This window comes from Trichosurus vulpecula, chromosome 6 (assembly GCF_011100635.1).
Source record: "Trichosurus vulpecula isolate mTriVul1 chromosome 6, mTriVul1.pri, whole genome shotgun sequence".
Lineage (NCBI taxonomy): Eukaryota > Metazoa > Chordata > Mammalia > Diprotodontia > Phalangeridae > Trichosurus > Trichosurus vulpecula.
This window is the reverse complement of record NC_050578.1, coordinates 133,069,427-133,087,788: the sequence shown is the minus strand read 5'-3', so window position 1 is coordinate 133,087,788 and position 18,362 is coordinate 133,069,427. Positions and strand designations below refer to the sequence as shown.

Genomic DNA, 18,362 nt, shown 5'->3' with positions numbered 1-18,362 from the left:
ACTAAGTCAACTATTGGTCAGAGCTGACTGGGAATATCCAGGTGGCTTCCATCAAATGTCTTGTTAGACAAGATGAATGTAAGGGAGTATACATTTGACTATGTCTAGGATACATATCAGGAAGGTCAGTAAGTAGTAAATATTGTTATGTCCCAATGCACAGCCAATTAGCAATACATAGGGAGTCTAAACTAATAAATTCTACAGGTAGGCACAGCTAGCTGCAGTATCAGGAGGAGAAATAAGTGATTTGCTTTAAGGCATGCTGCCCTTGAACTGGAGAGAGACTGCTAGGGCCAATGCTTTGAAGCTAGGGAGAGATGTGATTTTAGAACTGGGGTCCAGGCACAGGCATCCAAGCAGAGGCTAAGGAGACATGTGATGTTAGAATTAGGGGCCAAGCACAAGCACCCCATCAACAGCCACAGTGTGTGATAACTGATTTTGATAGACTTCTCAGCAATTCAAGGACCTAAAACAATTCAAAAGGACTCATGATAGAAAATGCCATCCACATCCAGAGAAAGAACTATGGAGTCTGAATGCAGAGAAAAGCAGACTATTTTCTTTTTTTGTTTTGTTTTTCTTTCTTATGGTTTCTCCCATTTGTTATAAATCTTCTATAGGACGTGACTAATATGAAAATGTTTAGTAGGAATGTATATGTAGAGCCTATATCTGATTGTAGGCCATCTTGAGCAGGGAGGTGGGAGGGAAGGGGAGGAAATTTAAAATCTATGGGAGTGAATGTTGAAAACTAAAAATAAACAAAATAATAAAAAAAGATTCTGCGTTATTTTAAACTTGACAAATATGAATACTTCCATAGACTTGCAGAAAAAGAGCATTGTATATGAAACCACGAATCATACATATGTGCTAAATTCAGCACATTAGTAAAATGCTTCTGATCTTTTCTCCACCACCCCCCCATTTCTTCATGTCTACCAGTGTCCCAGTATGCCTGTCCTTTCATATCCCCTCCAACTGTCTTTTTCCCATTTTGTCATCTTTGCCAACCCAGTGGATGTGAGATGGACTCGGAATCGTTTCCATTTGTATTTCTCTAATTATTAGTAATTTAGGTGTCTTTATTTCGGTAGTTATCCGGATCTACGTGCCTCAGTTCGCATTTAAATCCCCGTTCTGGGGGGGGGGGGGCAGGTTTTGGGGGGGTGGACAAGGCCAGACGCAGAACTTGCCGGGAGGCTCTTAGTAGCCCCCGGACCATTCCTCCTCCTCAGGTCCAGCCGGGCTGACCCCCGACCGGGCAACGGCCCTCCGGCCAGGGAGGGGGAGCGATGATGTCACAGACCCCCGTGACGAGGCCCTGACCACGCGCGTCTCTGTTGGCCACGAGCCTGGGGCAGAGGAGCGGGATGAGACCGAGGACAAAGCGCCATGGCCGGCACCCGCTGAGCCCCCTCCTCCCGGGCAGAGCCGCAGCCTCAGGGGGTGCATGGGGACGCGAGGGCCCCGCTCTGGCTGGTGGGTGCGCTAGACCGTGGGGGGAGGGGCGGGGGGCCCACTGACTGGGGAGAGGGATGGGTAGACCGAGGTCCAGGGGAGCTGGGGGTGCGGAGCGCCGGGGTCGCCGCTCCGGGCCCGCGCCACCACAGCCACCCCAGCCGCTGCCTCCACGCAGCTCCGACTACCGGCGCCTCGGGTGGCGGAGAGCTAGTGAGCCCGGTGGGTCCGGCTCCGCCCCCGCGCAAGCACCGCCCCGCACCTCGCCCCGCCCCGCCCCGCTTCGGCCGGGCCGCCCACGTCTTCGAGATCTTTCTCGAACCCAGTCTCCGCCGTTGTCCGAGCGCCGACGGAAAAAGCCGAAGCCTAGGCGGGTGGCTGCCGGGAGGGGCGGGGAGGGAGCGGGGGCTCGCAGCGGCGGCGCGCGCACCTCCCGGGCGAGCGAGCGCGCAGGCGCAGAGCCCAGTAACTGCCGGTTGGTGGCTGCTGAACCGCAGTGGGGGAGAGACGCTCCGAGGCAAGCGGCGGCGACCCAGGCCCGGCCCCTGCTCCCTCCCGGTTTGGCCCCGGCTCCGGCCCCCGGCTCCCGCCCCGGCCCCGGCTCACCGGCCCCTCCTCGCCCCTCGCAGCCCCGACGGCGAGCCCACAGCAGGCGCCCCTCCCAGCTCGGCGGCAGCATGTCTGTGGTCGGCATCGACCTCGGCTTCCTCAACTGCTACATCGCCGTGGCGCGGAGCGGCGGCATCGAGACCATCGCCAACGAGTACAGCGACCGGTGCACCCCGTGAGTGCCGCGCCGACCCCCCCCCGTGCTCCTCCAGGCCTGCCCCCCTCGGTGCTGCTATGACCCCCCCCCAGGCTCCCCGATGGACACCCCACAGTGCTGCCGGCCCCCCCGGGGCTCCCCGACGGACCCCCAGTTGCTGCATGCCCCCCGGGGCACCCCGACGGACCCCCCCCCCCAGACCTGCCTCCCCTCCGTGCTGCCATGAACCCACCAGGGCTCCCTGATGGACCCCCCCGTGCTGCCTGCCCTCCCACAGCTCGCCCAACCGTGCCCCCTCGAGGCCTTCCCCCGCGGGGCTCTCCAACACCCCACCCCGCACTGCCGCCTCTCCTCCAGGCTGATCTGCTGCCTCCCCCAGTGCTACCGAACATCTCCCACCTCCCGGTCCCCCGAGCACACGGCTCCCTGGACTGGGATGTGGTCCTCGCGTCCCCCGGGGTACTGGCCCGGTCTCATCCTGCCCTCACCCTCCAGGGATGCCCGTGGCCCATCAGCTGGTAACCCCCCCCATACGTCTCTGCCCGGCAGGTTTGGGGGGCGCTGCTCCCTTCTCTGCTGCACTAAAGGAAGGCGCCCCCCACTCCCTCCGCCCACACTGGCCCCTTGCCGGTGGTCCCCATGCCGTGGGCACAAGCCCCCTGCCCACCCTCCTGCTCCACAGGCGGGGCGGGGGTGGGGAGTGGGGGTGGGGGAGGGAGGCTCAGAGTCGGGGCGTCTTTTCCCGGGTCGTGTCATTAGGGGATGTTGGTCTCTGGCCCTCCTGCTGCCGTCTGCATCATGCCCTCCGTAAGCGTGCCCGGGCATTTCCTGTGTGCCCAGATGCGGGGGATACACGGACAAAAAGGAGTCCAGCCCTAATCTCTGGCAGCATACAGTCTCCCCAGGGCATAGGGTTCATGGCTAAGTCTATACAGGACAGACACCAAACTGCAAAGTGACCTGGAGACAAGGGCGGGAGGGTCAGTGAAGAAAGGTGGTGCTGGGGGGAGCGAGAAGGAGAACGGCTGGTATCCGTTCTAGCGGTCTAAGGGCGTCCACCACCGTGCCCTTCACTGGCACCTCTTCTGCCTTTTCCCTTGGGGCAGGACACCTCCTCCTAGAAGGGACCATTCTCGGTATACAACTGACCCAACCCCAAACCTAGGCCAGAAGGGAAGTGTGCTGGGGTGGGGGGGGGGGTTGTGTTTGATCTGCTGTGACCTTGAGAATGCAAGTGATGGCCCGAATTTTAAGGGGGCAGCTGAGACAGGAGTAACTTTTTCAACACTTGGAAGTGTGTAAGGCTTTTTGTATAGATCATCTAAGATCTGATGGGAGTCAGGATAGTGGAGAGGGGAAGCATCTTGTTGGATATTCATGCTTGGGCAGTGACTCCATAAATAAAGATTTTGAAAGGGTTTCCACAAGTTTCACTGTTTGTTTGTCTGAGAAGTTTGTTGGCAAAGAGAATATGTGGGTGAGGGAAGATGTGTCATAAAGGAGTAGATTGCGTATTAATTATTAAAGAATACTGTGCAGTTTTAAAAATTATGATCTCATTTAATTCCCAAAGGAAAACCACAGATTGATACCTAATGCATTCATTTAAAATGTGTATTCTATAGCAGTTTACACATAGCCATTTATCCCAGAGAAACTGCTCCCTCCCCACAGGCATTAATTTCATTCAGGTCATGATACTTTCAGGTCAGTTTAGTCTTAAAGTTTTGAGTTTGAAGCACAGTGATTTACTTAGTGTGAGGTTTTTTCCCTTGGTTTCAGTCAGACTTTTTTTAGAAAGCGCACACACTTGTCTACATGTCTATTGACTTGTCTATTGACCTATCGGCCTGCCTGAAGAGTCTTTTCTTTTTTTGAAGCTGCGGTGACTTCTGTTTTCTCTGACTGCTTCCCTTGCTGGTCATTGGCTGCAGGCTGGCTGGATTTTGTGCAGGCCTCCTCAGGAGTGAATGAGGCTTTCAGCGTTTATCGTCTTCAGTCCTGGAAGCTGGGGTGGGGCTAGAAAGTTTGACAGCCCTTCTATCTGTAGGCTCCAGGCCCCAAGTAGCAAATGGTGAAATTGGGGGTGGTGGGGGTGGGAGTGAGGGAGCACCTTCACAGAGCAGAGGCTGAAGCGACAAAGAAGTCCAAATACCCTCACACTCAAAAAATACTTCTGGAAGAGCGAGTGAGGCTTTTTAGAACATACCAGTCTCCTAGAGACTTGACCTGAAACAGGCTGAGATTACTGCATTTAGTCTCTCTGTAGCCATGAGGCAAGGGGTACTGAGGAGGAACTCAGGCTTTGCACCACATCCCTTAGACTGGGAGCTCCTGGAGGGCAGGGATTGGCTTTTGCCTCTTTTTTTTTCTTTATTCCCAGCACAGTGCCTGGCACACTGTGAGCACTTGATAAATGCTTTCTGATTGAAGTCCTGCTTGAGTGTCCTTGGGCAAGTCAGCTAAACTCAGCTCCACGTCCTCTTTGATTGGAGGCCTCTGTGAACCAAACGAGGGTTTTGTGAGAAAGTTAGCAAACATAGTAAAGAAAATCGAGACTAAAATATGAGCTGATAAATTTATATAGCGCTTGAAATTATAAAGCACCTTATGTACATAATCTCATCTGATAGAAGTACCTGTAAGGCAGGCGCAAAGTAGGCTCTGCTGGGCATGCAAGTGCCTGGGCAGTATTCAGAACTCTGTCCCTGCACCCTAACAACAAAGGAAGCAGTAAGTTTGGAGACCCCAGGGCTGTGCAGCCTTCTCCACAGTAACTGCCTGTCTATCCATCTTTGTATTCTTGGACACTCATTCTTTCCACAAACATCTCTTGAATGCTTACTGTCTGAAAGGCAAATTTTGATAGGGGCCCATTATCACCTAAAACATCCTGGTGTTTCACAGCAGACTTTGGATTAACTCTCCTCGAAGAAAAACATTAATCAGTTTGTCAAAAAAGAAAAGCATGTACTGATTATCTGTGTCTAGTGATATTTCAGTTTTTCAAGATGGAAATGATGTTTAAGAAAGAAACCTTTAGAGACTTGAGTCTACTATGTTGCAATCTACAAGTCAATCAACAAACATTTATTAAATGCTTAGGTGCTAGGAGCTGTGCAAAGCTCAGGAGTGCAAAGAAAAAGCTTGCACCCTCCCAGAGCTGAGGTATATAAATGGCTAATATGCATTAGAGGCAGCATTGAAGCCGCGCATTCTACCTCCAAGCCTAGCATTCTGTCCATTGTTCTTTAGTCTGTTACATCTTCCCTAACTCACATGCATCTGTTTTGTGTAGACCATTCTCATGAAATAAAGTGACACCACTTGTCATCTGAGTGCTTAGGTTTTAGCTAGACATACTACTGTGGAAACATGGAGAAGTTAATTGAAACTGTTTCTTAGCCTTTCAATAAAGTGCTTCCCCCTCTCCCATCTTCTTGAGGGCCAGGACTGTTTTGTTTTTTGTCAGGTACCCAGTGCCTTGCACATAGTCTACATCCTTTGAAACTGAGCCCTCTCTAAGTATTGTGTCCTGGAGGTCTATGCCTGGGTGTCGGTAAGCATTGCTCTTACTAAATGGAAAATTACCTTTTGCTCTTAAACATTGCTTGTTTGGGGGCAGCTAGGTGGCGCCATAGTGCCTAGAGTGCAGCATATCTGGCCTCAGACCTTAAAGCTGTGTGACCCTGAGCAAGTCACTTAACCCTGTTTGCCTCAGTTTCCTCATCTGTAAAATGAGGTGGAGAAGGAAATGGCAAACCACTGCAGTATCTTTGCCAAGAAAACCCCAAATGGGGTCACAAAGTGTCAGACACGACTGAAATGACTAACGACAACTTCCTTGGCTCAGGAGGTGAAGCCTCAGTTATCAGAGTTTTATAGCCTCCCTAATTCATTTCAGCCACAAACATTGATTGAGGGTCTTCCATGTGAAGCCCTGTGCTGGGAATATTACAGGAGAAAAATATCCTCAAAGAATGTGAAATCATACCACCGTAGTGTAATTCAAGGTAGAAAGTTATCTGGGTGCGTGGAAATGTTTTGGTGGCCCTGGAGTTTAAGGGGACGTAGGAGAGGTCACTAGTAACTGGATTTCGGAGAAAGGGAGGGGCAGTTTTTGTTCCAGTTAAGGGTGCCTTGTGGTGGGCTGAAAGACATAGAGGTAGAAAGCAGCCTGAGGCTTCTTCAGAACTGTGGATGGGGGTGGCCCTGGCTGCTCAGGGAGAATGTTTATATTTATATTTACAGAGGTGCCTAAGGGGTACAGTGGCCTAGAGTCAGGAAGACTTAAGTCACCTGACAGCATTGTGACCCTGAGTCAGGGACTTCACAAATTCAGGCTGGCTCAGTTTCCTCATCGGTAAAGTGTGGGGGTAAAAATAGCACCTGCATCCTAGGCTGGTAGTGAGGATTAAAGGAAATGATCCTAGTGGGCTTTGAGCAAGTAGAAAGGGGGATCATCAATGGAATGATGGTCGTGGTCAAGGTGGAGGATTACTTTACCCTCAAAAGTTGGTGGGGAGAGGGACAGAATGGGGGAGTCAGCTTCCTGCCTTATTTTCATTACCTCTTTTCTTCACAGATGTTAATGCATCGTGTTTATAATGATGTTAAGTTTAAGTGTCCTGTCTTTGTCATTTTAAAAATTCCAACTTGTATTTATTAAGCAAATTCTACTAGGCCCTGGGAATCCACAGATGAAAAATCCCTGAAGCCCCCTCTGCCCTCCTGGAATTCTTATTTAGCCCTCTAAGAGGTAGATAACCAGAGCCACTGGTGTCATTGATATTTGTTGAGGGTGGAGCAGAATTAATCTCCTGGGGACCAGAACTGTTTCTTTTTTGACTTCGAATCACTGGTGACCTCCAGGTTGTGAGCATTTCATAAATATTTATTGAATCAGGAAAAGCAATATTTGAACCCTTCCTGTTCTGATGTTAGAGAATGCCTGTTTTTAAATCCCCAGATGAAGTATATACTTGCCCTAAGACTGTGCATTTTTTTTTTGCAGGGGAGAAGGCAGGGCAGTTGGGGTTAAGTGACTTGCCTAAGGTCACACAGCTAGTAAATGTGTCAAATGTCTGAGGCCGGATTTGAACTCAGGTGCTCCTGACTCCAGAGCCGGTGCTCTACTCACTGCACCACCTAGCTGCCCAACTGTGCATCTTTTTAATTTTGGTCCCAAGGAAGTCTGGCCTAGAAATCTCCTTCCCAAGCAGATCTGGAACTCTTCTTTAATTGAGTCTTAGTTGCTGGGGGGCACTGAAGGGTTAAGGGGTTTGCTTTTGGGCACACCACTCTAAAGCATCTTCCAAAGTGAAATGGTCCCAGTCCTCTAGGATGTCACTACTGGGAGGAGGGAGATACCGAATGTTCACTGATGAGTGAATAAGAATGATATAAAAAGGAGAAATGGTGCCAGGGGCACTAACCCCTGGAGGAATCAGGAGTTGCTTCTAGAATTGGGTGGCCCTTGAAGGGCCAAGGGGTCCCTGGGTGGAAGTGAGAAGGCATCATGTGAACAGCTAAGCCACAGAGACTGGAGATAGAATGTTGTATGCAGGGAACAACAGGCCAGATGGGCTGAAACTGAGAGTCTTGAGAGGAGGAAGTGCTCTGTGGAAAGACAGGCTCCAGCCAGCTGGGGACTGGCATCAGGTGCCAGGCAGAGGAGCAGAGCACCAGGTCTGCACACTTTGCATTCCTTCCTCCTTGGAGGAAATGGGAAGGAGTTCCAGGCTCTGGAGCTAGGGAGACACCAGTGAGATGGCTTGAGGCCGGGTCTTCTGCCTCCATTAAATTCAAGTATATGAGGTTTAATGTGTCTCCTTTACTTTTCCTTACCTCTTATCCTCAGAAGTGTTATAGATCACCTGATGAAAGTATTAATAAATAAAAACTGTTGCCCAGTTAATGTTGTTCCACATCCAACTCTCAATAATCATGCTAATAGCTAGCATTTATAAAGCACTTTAAGCTTGTAGAGCACTTTGCATATGTTATTTAGCTCATCCTCTGACAATCCTGTAAGGCAGCTAGCTGCTGTTACCCTCCGTATTTTAGAGATGAGGAAACAGTGAAAAAGGTTAGGGTCACAAAGCCTAGGAAGTGTCTCAGGTAGTATTTGAACTCAGGTCTTCTGAAGGCCATCACTATAATCGCTATGCCCCTAGCTTCCTGTTTCTGAGTAATAAAAGTGACAGTTCTAACATCCTTTATGAACCATGTTTTTAGAGACCTCTCCTGGCTCGTTTACTGTAAGTATTGAGAAGGTTATGATAAGATTCTCAGTGGGTTTTAAAATAAGGTTCATGGTATTAAAGTTTAAATTTTTCCTCATTTGCCTTAGTGTTATCTGTAATGTACTTTAAAAAAAAAACAGCAGCCACAACCAGGAATTCTTAATGTGAGATTCTTTAGGAATTTGTTTTAAAATTATTTTTATAACTTTGAATATAATCTGTTGCCCTTTGTAATCCTATATATTATGCATTTAAACATCATTCTGAGAAGAGAAGCTCATAAAGACTGCCCAAAAAGTCCATGACACAAAGAACGTTAAGAACCCTTATCTTAAAAAAAAAATGCCTTTGACACTTACAACTTGAAAAGTACTGTTTAAGGCCTAATTTTTGGATAAAGAAGGTAGTTAAAATTAGCAATATATGCTTTAAAATACTTTAAAAATTAGCAGTAGCCTACACATCTACTTCTTTAAAAGTATTTTATACATTTTTAGGAACCTAAAAGTGAGGGGCATATACACATACATAGAGTATAAATGTACATAAACAGACTGGAAGAGAGGAGAAGATTTCCTATATTTAGGCTACACTAATCCTACATTTAGAATATTTCATAAGAGTCATGACCTAGAATCCTTTGTTTAGGCAAAGCCTGACCTGGCCTGATATCTAATCAAAACATAGAGGCCTCTTGTGAAGTAAGTGGAGAAAAGTGTCCTTCTTCCGTCCATGATAGCACTAAAAATTGGTTCACAAGTTAGATGGACCTGCTTGCACTTAATACTCCAGCAAAATCCTGAAGCTGGCATGAGATCAAATAACGATCAAGAAGTACTATGAGAAACTAGAGCACTGCCCAGAAGGTAAGCAGCCTGGGGGCCTCCAGCCAGCTCATCGAGAGAGACAGTCCTTGATACACTTGTAACCTGCAAGGCTCTGTGTCCAGGGGCAGCAAGAGCAGAACAGGACAAATGGAAGTGCCACAGCCCAGAACCACCCTAAAGATCCAGTGCTCGAATCCCAAGATTCAAGGAAGTCTGACCTAAGAGGTGAAGGTATGGGGGGGTGGGGACCCCCCCCCACCCCTACTACACAAAAACAAAGCCCCAAGTTAATGAAAACATCATCCAGGGTCTACAAGTATTTGCAAATCTAAAGATTCCTGAAAGGGAAGAGCTTACTAGACTACTGGGGGAGACTTAGTTGGGGGGTAGGGGAAGGATGAATGTTCAGAAAGAACCTTGTAAAATAACTAGAAAAAAGAAATAAACTAAAAATGAAATAAAAATTCTGGAGGAAAGAATTTGGAAGAACTTTTAGCTTAGCGCAGAATTTAGTAAACCTTACTCAAGTGATAGACTAACTGGAAATGAGGATAGACTAAACACGAGACTGCAATAAAAAATTAGAACAAAATCAAAATGGGGGCAGGGAGGGATTAATAAAAGGTCAGATTTTGAGAACAACTGGACCTAGAAAGCAGATCAAGAAGAGAGTATTTGAGAATGATTAGACTCAATTAAATCAATTAAAAAGCCTGGAAACTACATTTTAGGAGGTCTAAAAATGAAAACTGCCCAAATTGATGATTAGGAGCAGAAGGCAAAATGAAGATGGAATTCCTGAAAGGAGAAGTCCCAGGAATGTTAGAGAAAAAATTCAGAGCCCACATCAGAGAAAATGAAGCAGTTAACACATTGAGACCATAGAATCACGCAAGACCTGGAAACTGGTACTATGAGAGAGGTTTATAACCACAAATAACTTATCCTGTAAAACTTTATCTCTTATAGGAGAAAAAATGTGCCATTAATAGAAAAGAGGACTTTCAAACATTTGTAATGAGACCAGACCTGTGTAGGAGCTTTGAAATACAAACCCAAGAGTCCAGAGAAACTTAGATAAAGTTTTTTGAGCAGTTAGAAAGAAACTGTGTGATGATGTAGTGATGACATTCTAATTGGAGAAGAAACCAGTATCCTTTCAAAACCTTAATGTCTTCAAAGAGATTTAAATGGAGGGAATAAAATCAATAATATCAAAAGATTTAAAGAAGGAAAACATCCTGAGGGGTAGAGTGCTTCTTTTCTGAGCTTAAGAGAGGAAAGAATGGAGGGTAAAAGGAAGAATTGCACTAGTGTGTGTGTGGAGGGGGGTGGTTGCTATTTCTCATAAATGGGGGGGGGAGAGTTTGAGAAGAACATACAGACATGAAGGGAAGCAGTGGGGAAATGAACACTAGATGAACCTTGCTGTAAACTGAAACAGCTTTGCTGTGGAAATGCATCAAACTCAACATGGGGGGGAAAACCAGGGGCAGGTTACAAGGGACAATGATACTAAGGATGGGATAACTAAGGAAAATAAACTTTCTCATCCTGACTCTTAAGGAAGTAAAAGGAGAAAAAAAAAAGCAAACAACTAGAACATAAGGGAAGAGTACCTTAGATTGCTTTATACAATTCGGGAATGGCTGGACAAATAAATGGTGGTGTAGGAATAATGGAATATCATTGCTCAGGAAGAAGTGGTGAAAGATAATTTCAGAGAATAATGGAGAGTATGAACAGATGTAGAGTGAAGTGATCAGAACCAAGATAACAGTTTATTCATGGATAGTAACATTGTAACAGACAACTTTGAAAGATTGAAAAACTGGCCGGTGCACTGACCAACCTGTCTTCAGGGGACATAAAATGAAGGATGTTGCCCATCTCTTCACAGAGAGGTACTGGAGGCAAGGTGCAGAGAGACAGTTTTGGATGCAACCACTGTAGATTTGCTTAGCTTGACTGGTTATATGTTACAAGGGTTTCTCCTCCCCACACCCTACCTTTTCTCTGTTATTGGGGGAGGCAGGGTCAGGGCAAAGGGTGGTTAGCTATAGTGATGCCAAAAGAAGGAGGGCCGTTGAAACATCTTTTACAGTGGGTAACATCCTTCATTTTATGTCCCCTGAAGACAAAGTTTCCCAATGGAAAAGGATCCATATGTATAGAAATATAGCAGCTCTTTTTGTGGTGGCAAAGAATTAGAAACTGAGGTAATACTCAACAATTGGGATGTGGCTGGATAAGTCAAGGCATATGATTGTGATGGAATACTACTGTGCTATGAGAAATGATGCAGGGGAATTGTTTCAGAGAAACTTGGGAAGATTTTTATGAACTGATGTGAAGTGAGAGAACTGGGAGAACAGTTCACACAGTAATAGCAATATTGTAAAGATAATCAAGGCTTAGAAACTTAGTAACTGATCAATAGAGTGACCTACCACAATTCCAAAGGACTCGTGAGGAAACACCCTGCCCCCCTCCAGAGAGAGCAGAGGTGGATTCTGAGTGCCAGTGAAAGCATTTTTTTCTTATTTTTTCTCTTTCTTTCATAACATGGTGATTGTGAAAATTTAATTTGCCTGACTTCATATTGGTAATGGATTTTGTACTCTTAATGGGTGGGGAAGGGGGTGAGGTAGGTGGAGGGAGGGAGTCTGGAATTAAACGTAAAATTGAATGGGGGAAAATGCACAGAAAAGAACCAAAGGAAGCATGGACAAGGAGGACAGTTTTTACAGTAACTTGTAGAATATAGTCTGTGTTTTGCAATCCCAAGCAGCATGAGATGGAGGTTCATGGCCGCCCAGAAGTGGTTTTTGTGGGGAGGAGCTAGGGGTATTGAAGTTCAGAATAAAACTTTTTAAGATGAACTGATTCTCATTGAATGGATTATACTGTGATAAGTTAATAAGTTTTATTTTTCCTATTCTGAAAATTACCTGGATTTGAAGTCAGGACCTGTGCTTTGGTGCTAGTTTTATTACTTTCAAGGTGCAGGACCTTGGGCAGTCAGTTAAAAACCTCTCTGGGTCTCATTTTCCCAATCTGTAAAATGAAAATGTTAAATTTGTTTTGTTACAATGTTGCAAGGCATAAGAATTTATTATTTTAGTTCTCAGCAGATGTTTACAATTTTGACATGCCAGCAGTAAACTTTTATTTTTAACATTTCATCAGATAATTAGGGCTCTTGCCATTGATGGCATTTAGAAAAGCTAGAAATGATGCGTTAATATCCTCCAGCCAGTTGAATTTTTAGAAGTGTTAGTCAAATTCTTCTTGATCGTGTATCTCCAACAAGTTAATTTTCTGAGCAAGATTCACTTCTGCTTTGTGTCTTAAGCTATCTAATTAGGAGATTCTATAAAGCAGCGGCTTCTAATGGTTTTTATGTCAGGGACCCCTTTGAGAGTTTGGTGAGACCCATGGACCCCTCTTCAGAATGTTTTTTAATGTATAAAATAAAATACTTGGGATTACAAAGGAAACCAGTCATACATGTTGTTACTTTTCTTTTGAGCTATCTCAACAGTAGAAAACTTAGACTTTTTATTAATAACTTCAAGAAACTTACATATTCTAGCTCATTTTACAAACAAGAAAACTGAGGCAAACAGGGTTAAGTGACTTGCCCAGGGTCATACAGCTAGTATGTGAGGCTGGATCTGGACTCCGGAAGATGAGTTGTTGTTATATTAGGATGTCATAAAAAGGTGAATATTGAACATACACTGAATCATGGAAAGATGTGTTACATTAAGCAAAGCTAAACTGCAGAAATGGAAATAACCTGCATGTGCACACAAAAACAAAGTGAAAAGTAGCAGTGCTGTAGGTAGAGCCCACAGAGTCCTGGTGGGTTAAGGGGTTGAGGGGTTTTTTTGGTCAGTTAAGTCATTTTTATTCTACTTTGTTACTAGCTGTGTGAATCTGGGCAAATCACTCGACCGCTGTTTGCCTCAGTTTCCTCATCTGTAAAATGGAGATGATAACACCACCTGGGTTGTTGTGAGGATCAGCTACTGTCATCATTGCTGTGTTAAATGTTAAGGTTTTATGGACTTTTCTTTATGATCCTTTGGTTGGTGATATTTTTAAGGCCTGCTGTCCGCAGCCCAGCCGATTGTTGTCCCCTTTTTATTCTGTATTCCTCTAGGCTGCTTCCTACTTAATTCGTATATACCTGTGTCCTCCCTCCCCTTTGAGACAGATCACAGCTCCTTGAAAGCAAGAGCCTCATCTAGTACAGCCTTGTGTCCGGTCGGATGGGCGTTGAGTGCTAGTAGATTGCAGGTTTTCAGGGTGTATAATTGTTGAATCTGTTCAGAACCGTGATACTGTAAACTTTCTGGGGTCATATGGAAGTTCTTGTTTGTGAAATACAAGACATTGAATCTGCTTTTCATAGCTAAAATTATACATAGTAGCAATAAACTTGACAATAAAGATTTGGACCACAAATATTGTGATTGTTCCGCAGTTTAGATTGAAGAGGAAATTACATAATTGATTTGGTCTTTTGTCTTTTTTTATACTCTCTTATAAATTGTCTTTATTCTGTGTTTTGGGCTTCATGGCTTATGGAGGAAGTTTGTTAGATACAAATAAAAGAATGGATTTGCCATTTTTAAATGTTTGGATAGTTTATTAGTTTCATTAATTACATAATTGTATCAGTCCTTGAAAAGTTGATTTTTATAGTCAAGTGCATAACAATAAATTACAAAAGTACTAGAAGAAGATTGATTTTGTTTTTCTTTAACCAGTTACCTGCTTTCCCTCCAGAGTTGTTATTAACTTTTAGTAAAATCTGACTATTTCTTCCTTTTTAGGGCTTGTATATCTTTAGGATCCAAAACTCGAACAATTGGGAATGCAGCCAAAAGCCAGGTAAATTAATTTAATTTTAGTGGTTGCTTAAAGTCACATATTCCTTTGAATTAAATAGGGCATTACATGAATTGTGGGGAAATCTTATTTAGGGTAAGTAGGGGGATCCTTATTAATTGTATAAATAGAAAAGGGAGAATAAAGAAAACAAAACCTATAATTAAAATTTGTGTTATATTTGGTTTTTGACTATAGTGTTTTAATTCTTAATTACTGTATTTTTTACACCGCCCCCCCCCCCCCGCAAAATCAAGCCTGAATGAAGCATAAACATAGCCTGAAACTAGTGTTAACCTAGAAATTTTTCCAGTTACTTTTCTTTGCTCTATAGTATGATCAGTATAGTGTATTTGATTATATTGGTCAGAATAATTCACAATTATTTTTTCAAAATAATTGGGAATTTAGGGGGTTGATGCTGCTAATGTGTGTTAAAACATTGTTAGTAGATGTTAAGATTTATATATTTTATGCTGTGGTACTAAGGCCACATCTGCATGCCTGAAGGGTTTCCTGACAAGCTCCACCTAAGGGAAGGATATTAGGAATAAGTGAAATAGTCAATTAAGAGAACTTCATAATAGATGGGAATAATTGAAGCTACCGCTAATTTATATAGAGGATATTTTTAAACATTTTTGGATTGTGGTGTCTATTCATCAGTTTAAAAAACCTTATTTTATACTTTAATATAGCTAATTTTCCTTTCAGCCTTATTTTCTTCAGTTTTAAAATCTCTTGAGTTCTCTTGAATTTTAATGTGAACCTGAATCTTTTCCTTTCTCTTATTAAAAAGAAAAAGTAAAATAGCATTGATTTTCCTGAGAATTTCCTTACTTCCCCCCTTCCCTACTACCAATATACAGACTTAATTAACTATTTATTATCCTGAAGGTCCCCTTATATTTGTATGTGGAATTTCTATTTAAGTTATATAAATGAACTGGGGATGTTTTTTCTTTCTTTCCCTATCTTTCTTTGTATCTAACCTTTTTTTTTTTTTGTAATTTCAACAAATATTTAAGGTTGCTTTCCCATAAGTATTTCTTCAATTTGGATGAAAATTAAGCTGTCAGTTCCACTCTAAAATTGGGCTTTGAGCTCACCCAAGCCTGATGCATATGGACATGATAGTTTGGCTGAATTTCTGATACATCTCAGAATTCATTCTTACACTTTCTGAGGGAACAGCGGGCTGACTTGATGGTCTTAGGCAAGATAGCAGTATTCCAGTCTTATGATGGTAAATGTAGTACTGTGTTACCTCTGGTTTCCTTTTTAGATTTGAAAGTTGTGGCTGCTCTCTTTGATCGAAAATTATGGCAATTTGTATTTTGATTTGTTATTCACTGAATTTTTTAAAGTTGTGTGTTCCTTATAGGGCATATACCTAGTTAAAAGAATCCTGCTTTCCTGAAAGTCTCATGGGATCATAGATTTAGGACTTGATGAGACCTTTCATGTTGGGAACAATGTGCTGAACATGAATCTTACTTTGAGGGCCGGGAGAATTTGGCTGAGATTGGAAGGGGAGTGCTGGTGGCAATAACAGCTAGAAACAACCTGTGGCTTTGTTACTGTGGTGAAACTTAAGAGTTGTCCCAACGTCATTGAGATTGTTACTTAGCTACTACTGGTCATGGAGCCAGTAAGTCAGCGTCAGGAACAGGATCTGAGTTTCCTAGGTGTTCCTGGTTCCAGGTTCAGTACTCTATCCACTCTCCCACGTTGTTTTTCTTTTTATAAGTAATAAAAGGAGAGGAAAAGATGAAAAATAACTGGCAAGAGATGGCGACATATAGATGATTATGAAAGAAACCCTAACATTGACAAACTTTTCCTTTTGAATAATACATTTATTTTCAACTTTTTCTGTATTTTATCAAACCAATAATTAATAAAAATTTTAAAGAGCTGTGGGGTAATAAAATATTTGTACCATTGTTGTATAATTCATCGTTTTAACTTATTCTTAATGCACATAAGTAAGTCAAATTTGTTTTATCTTAAAACTAGATATGCAGAAAATGGGAGTTTTACTTTTTACTTGTAAAGGGCAAAGCTCTGGTAGTATACTTTGATTAATAAAACTATGTTTTTTAACAGATTGTTACAAATGTAAGAAATACATTACATGGCTTCAAAAAACTTCATGGCCGGTCCTTTGACGATCCCATTGTACAAACTGAAAGGGTCAAGCTTCCCTATGAGCTTCAGAAAATGCCAAATGGAAGTACAGGAGTTAAGGTACCTCCCAGTGCAGCAACGTGATAACCTTGATCACTGAAAAGATCTAACTATGAGCAAGTCATTCTATTTAGTCACATTTTCTTGACAGCTAAAATTGTTTCACCTAAATTTCAGTTCCTTTCTATTTAAATGGTTAAAAGTACATAGACCTCTTTTTGAATAAGGTTTTTGAGAAGGCAAAGATTATTTCTGAGTGATTATTATTTTGTTTAATTTAATAATAAAGCAGACTTTGGAGTAATTGCAGGGGGTTAGGGAGAATTAGAGCTATAGCTAATTATGGAAAGGACCAAGCTGGTTTGTGGATTGCCTTTGAAAATTTTGTGGTAATTATTGCAGAAACATCTTGAGATGTGTTAAAGGTATTAAATAAAGGAAAGCATTTTTGAATAGCATTTAAGCTGTTCTGAATTAAGATTTTTTAAAGCAGATATCAGTGTTTACTTTGCAAAAAAGGAACATTATGTTTAAAGCTGTTGTGCATGGAGCTCTATTTACTTTATCATGATATAGCCTTGAGACTAAAATACCTTCTCTTAGCTCCTCTTAACTTACCAATATTCAGCTTTATTTTTTATTTTTTAATTATTTGTTTTTTATTATTGAAATTCATGTTTTAGTCTCTTTTCTACAAAAGTTTTGAACATATATTTTATGAGGGAAAGTACTCCAAAGGCCTGCAGATATAGAAAATTCTAGTTAAGACTCACTTAGCACAGAATTTATGGCTTTGTTGTATATTTTTCTTGCCTTTGTTATTGAAAAATAAAAGCAACAAATATCATCTTTGTGAAAATGGAGGAGAAATAAGGCTTTAAAAAACCATTTATGCTGAAATGAATCTTTTAAAGATTGTATTTCAAGTTCTTATTAGTTTATCCATTTATTTTTAAATTTTCTGGATGTAACTTGATAGGTTCATTAAATATTTATTTGTTTTGCTCACTGATATTTTCCTTTCTTTCAGGTACGGTACCTAGAAGAAGAAAGGCCTTTTGCAATCGAGCAGGTCACTGGAATGCTATTGGCCAAGCTTAAGGAGACTTCAGAAAATGCTTTGAAGAAGCCTGTGGCAGATTGTGTGATTTCAGTAAGTTGTACCATATACTTTGATCAGATATTCTGATTAACACCTTCCCCACTGGGTTTTTGGGAGGTTCAAATGAGGTGACTTATGTAAAGTGTTAGTCTTAATAAGATTTTTTTTGTTGGATTAGTGTCTTCACCCAGTAAATGACCATTAGATCCAGTTAGCTTCCTTTTTCAACATGTAAGAATATCTTGAGGGACCAAGCAGTGTCCATTGATGGAGAGCATTTCTTTATTTTTTTTTTATCCATAAGGCAAATAAAATAGAGAGATGATGAAACTTTTTATTTCAAAGTAAAATGATGATAAAATTTTTTTCTATCGGGTTTTGTGTCTGATCCTTCCAGTGTTAAGAAAAGGAAGAAAAAAATTCATTTTTGTACAGCTTGAAGTTTTTCAACATGTCAGTCATGTTTAGCCAATAGATCTTGGTGCCTTCAGTGGCTGAATCCCCAAGAATACCTCCAGTATAACCTAGCCCCTTCTCTGAGACCTCTGCACCACAGGTTTGTCCCTGCCTCACCCTCCCCCCAAATTATCAGCGACAATGGATCCTTTTTTCTCTCTCTTTTTTTTTTAAGTGGGGGATGGTTTCCAAGAGAAACTGGGATTTTCATAGGATATAACACATTCAAACCATAATTCTGCATGTAAAGCCTGTGCTCTAGAAGGTAGATTGCTATTTAATTTATAGGCCTTCCTAATCAATGGGGCATGCCTCCTAGCATATTCTGTATTCCCTAAAGCAAGCCTGGGATGTGAGACAGCTTTGTTTATGCTTTAGAACACAGAGTGCTATTTGAGGCAGTGAAGCAG

The 18,362-nt window shown here is 42.7% G+C and overlaps 1 protein-coding gene across 2 annotated transcripts in view; it reads left to right on the top strand.

Annotated features, from left to right (window-relative positions):
- Positions 1-1,855: 1,855 nt before the first annotated feature.
- The window catches only part of HSPA4L (heat shock protein family A (Hsp70) member 4 like), a 63,257-nt gene continuing 46,750 nt past the window's right edge, over positions 1,856-18,362 (top strand). The window contains exons 1-4 of one of the 2 annotated variants that reach the window (XM_036764895.1): positions 1,856-2,251; positions 14,150-14,207; positions 16,314-16,454; positions 17,425-17,547. In XM_036764895.1, the coding sequence (XP_036620790.1) occupies positions 2,145-2,251; positions 14,150-14,207; positions 16,314-16,454; positions 17,425-17,547 (429 nt within the window). In that variant the 5' untranslated portion in view covers positions 1,856-2,144. The remainder of the gene's footprint in view (positions 2,252-14,149; positions 14,208-16,313; positions 16,455-17,424; positions 17,548-18,362) is intronic. The other variant, XM_036764896.1, reaches the window with a different exon arrangement.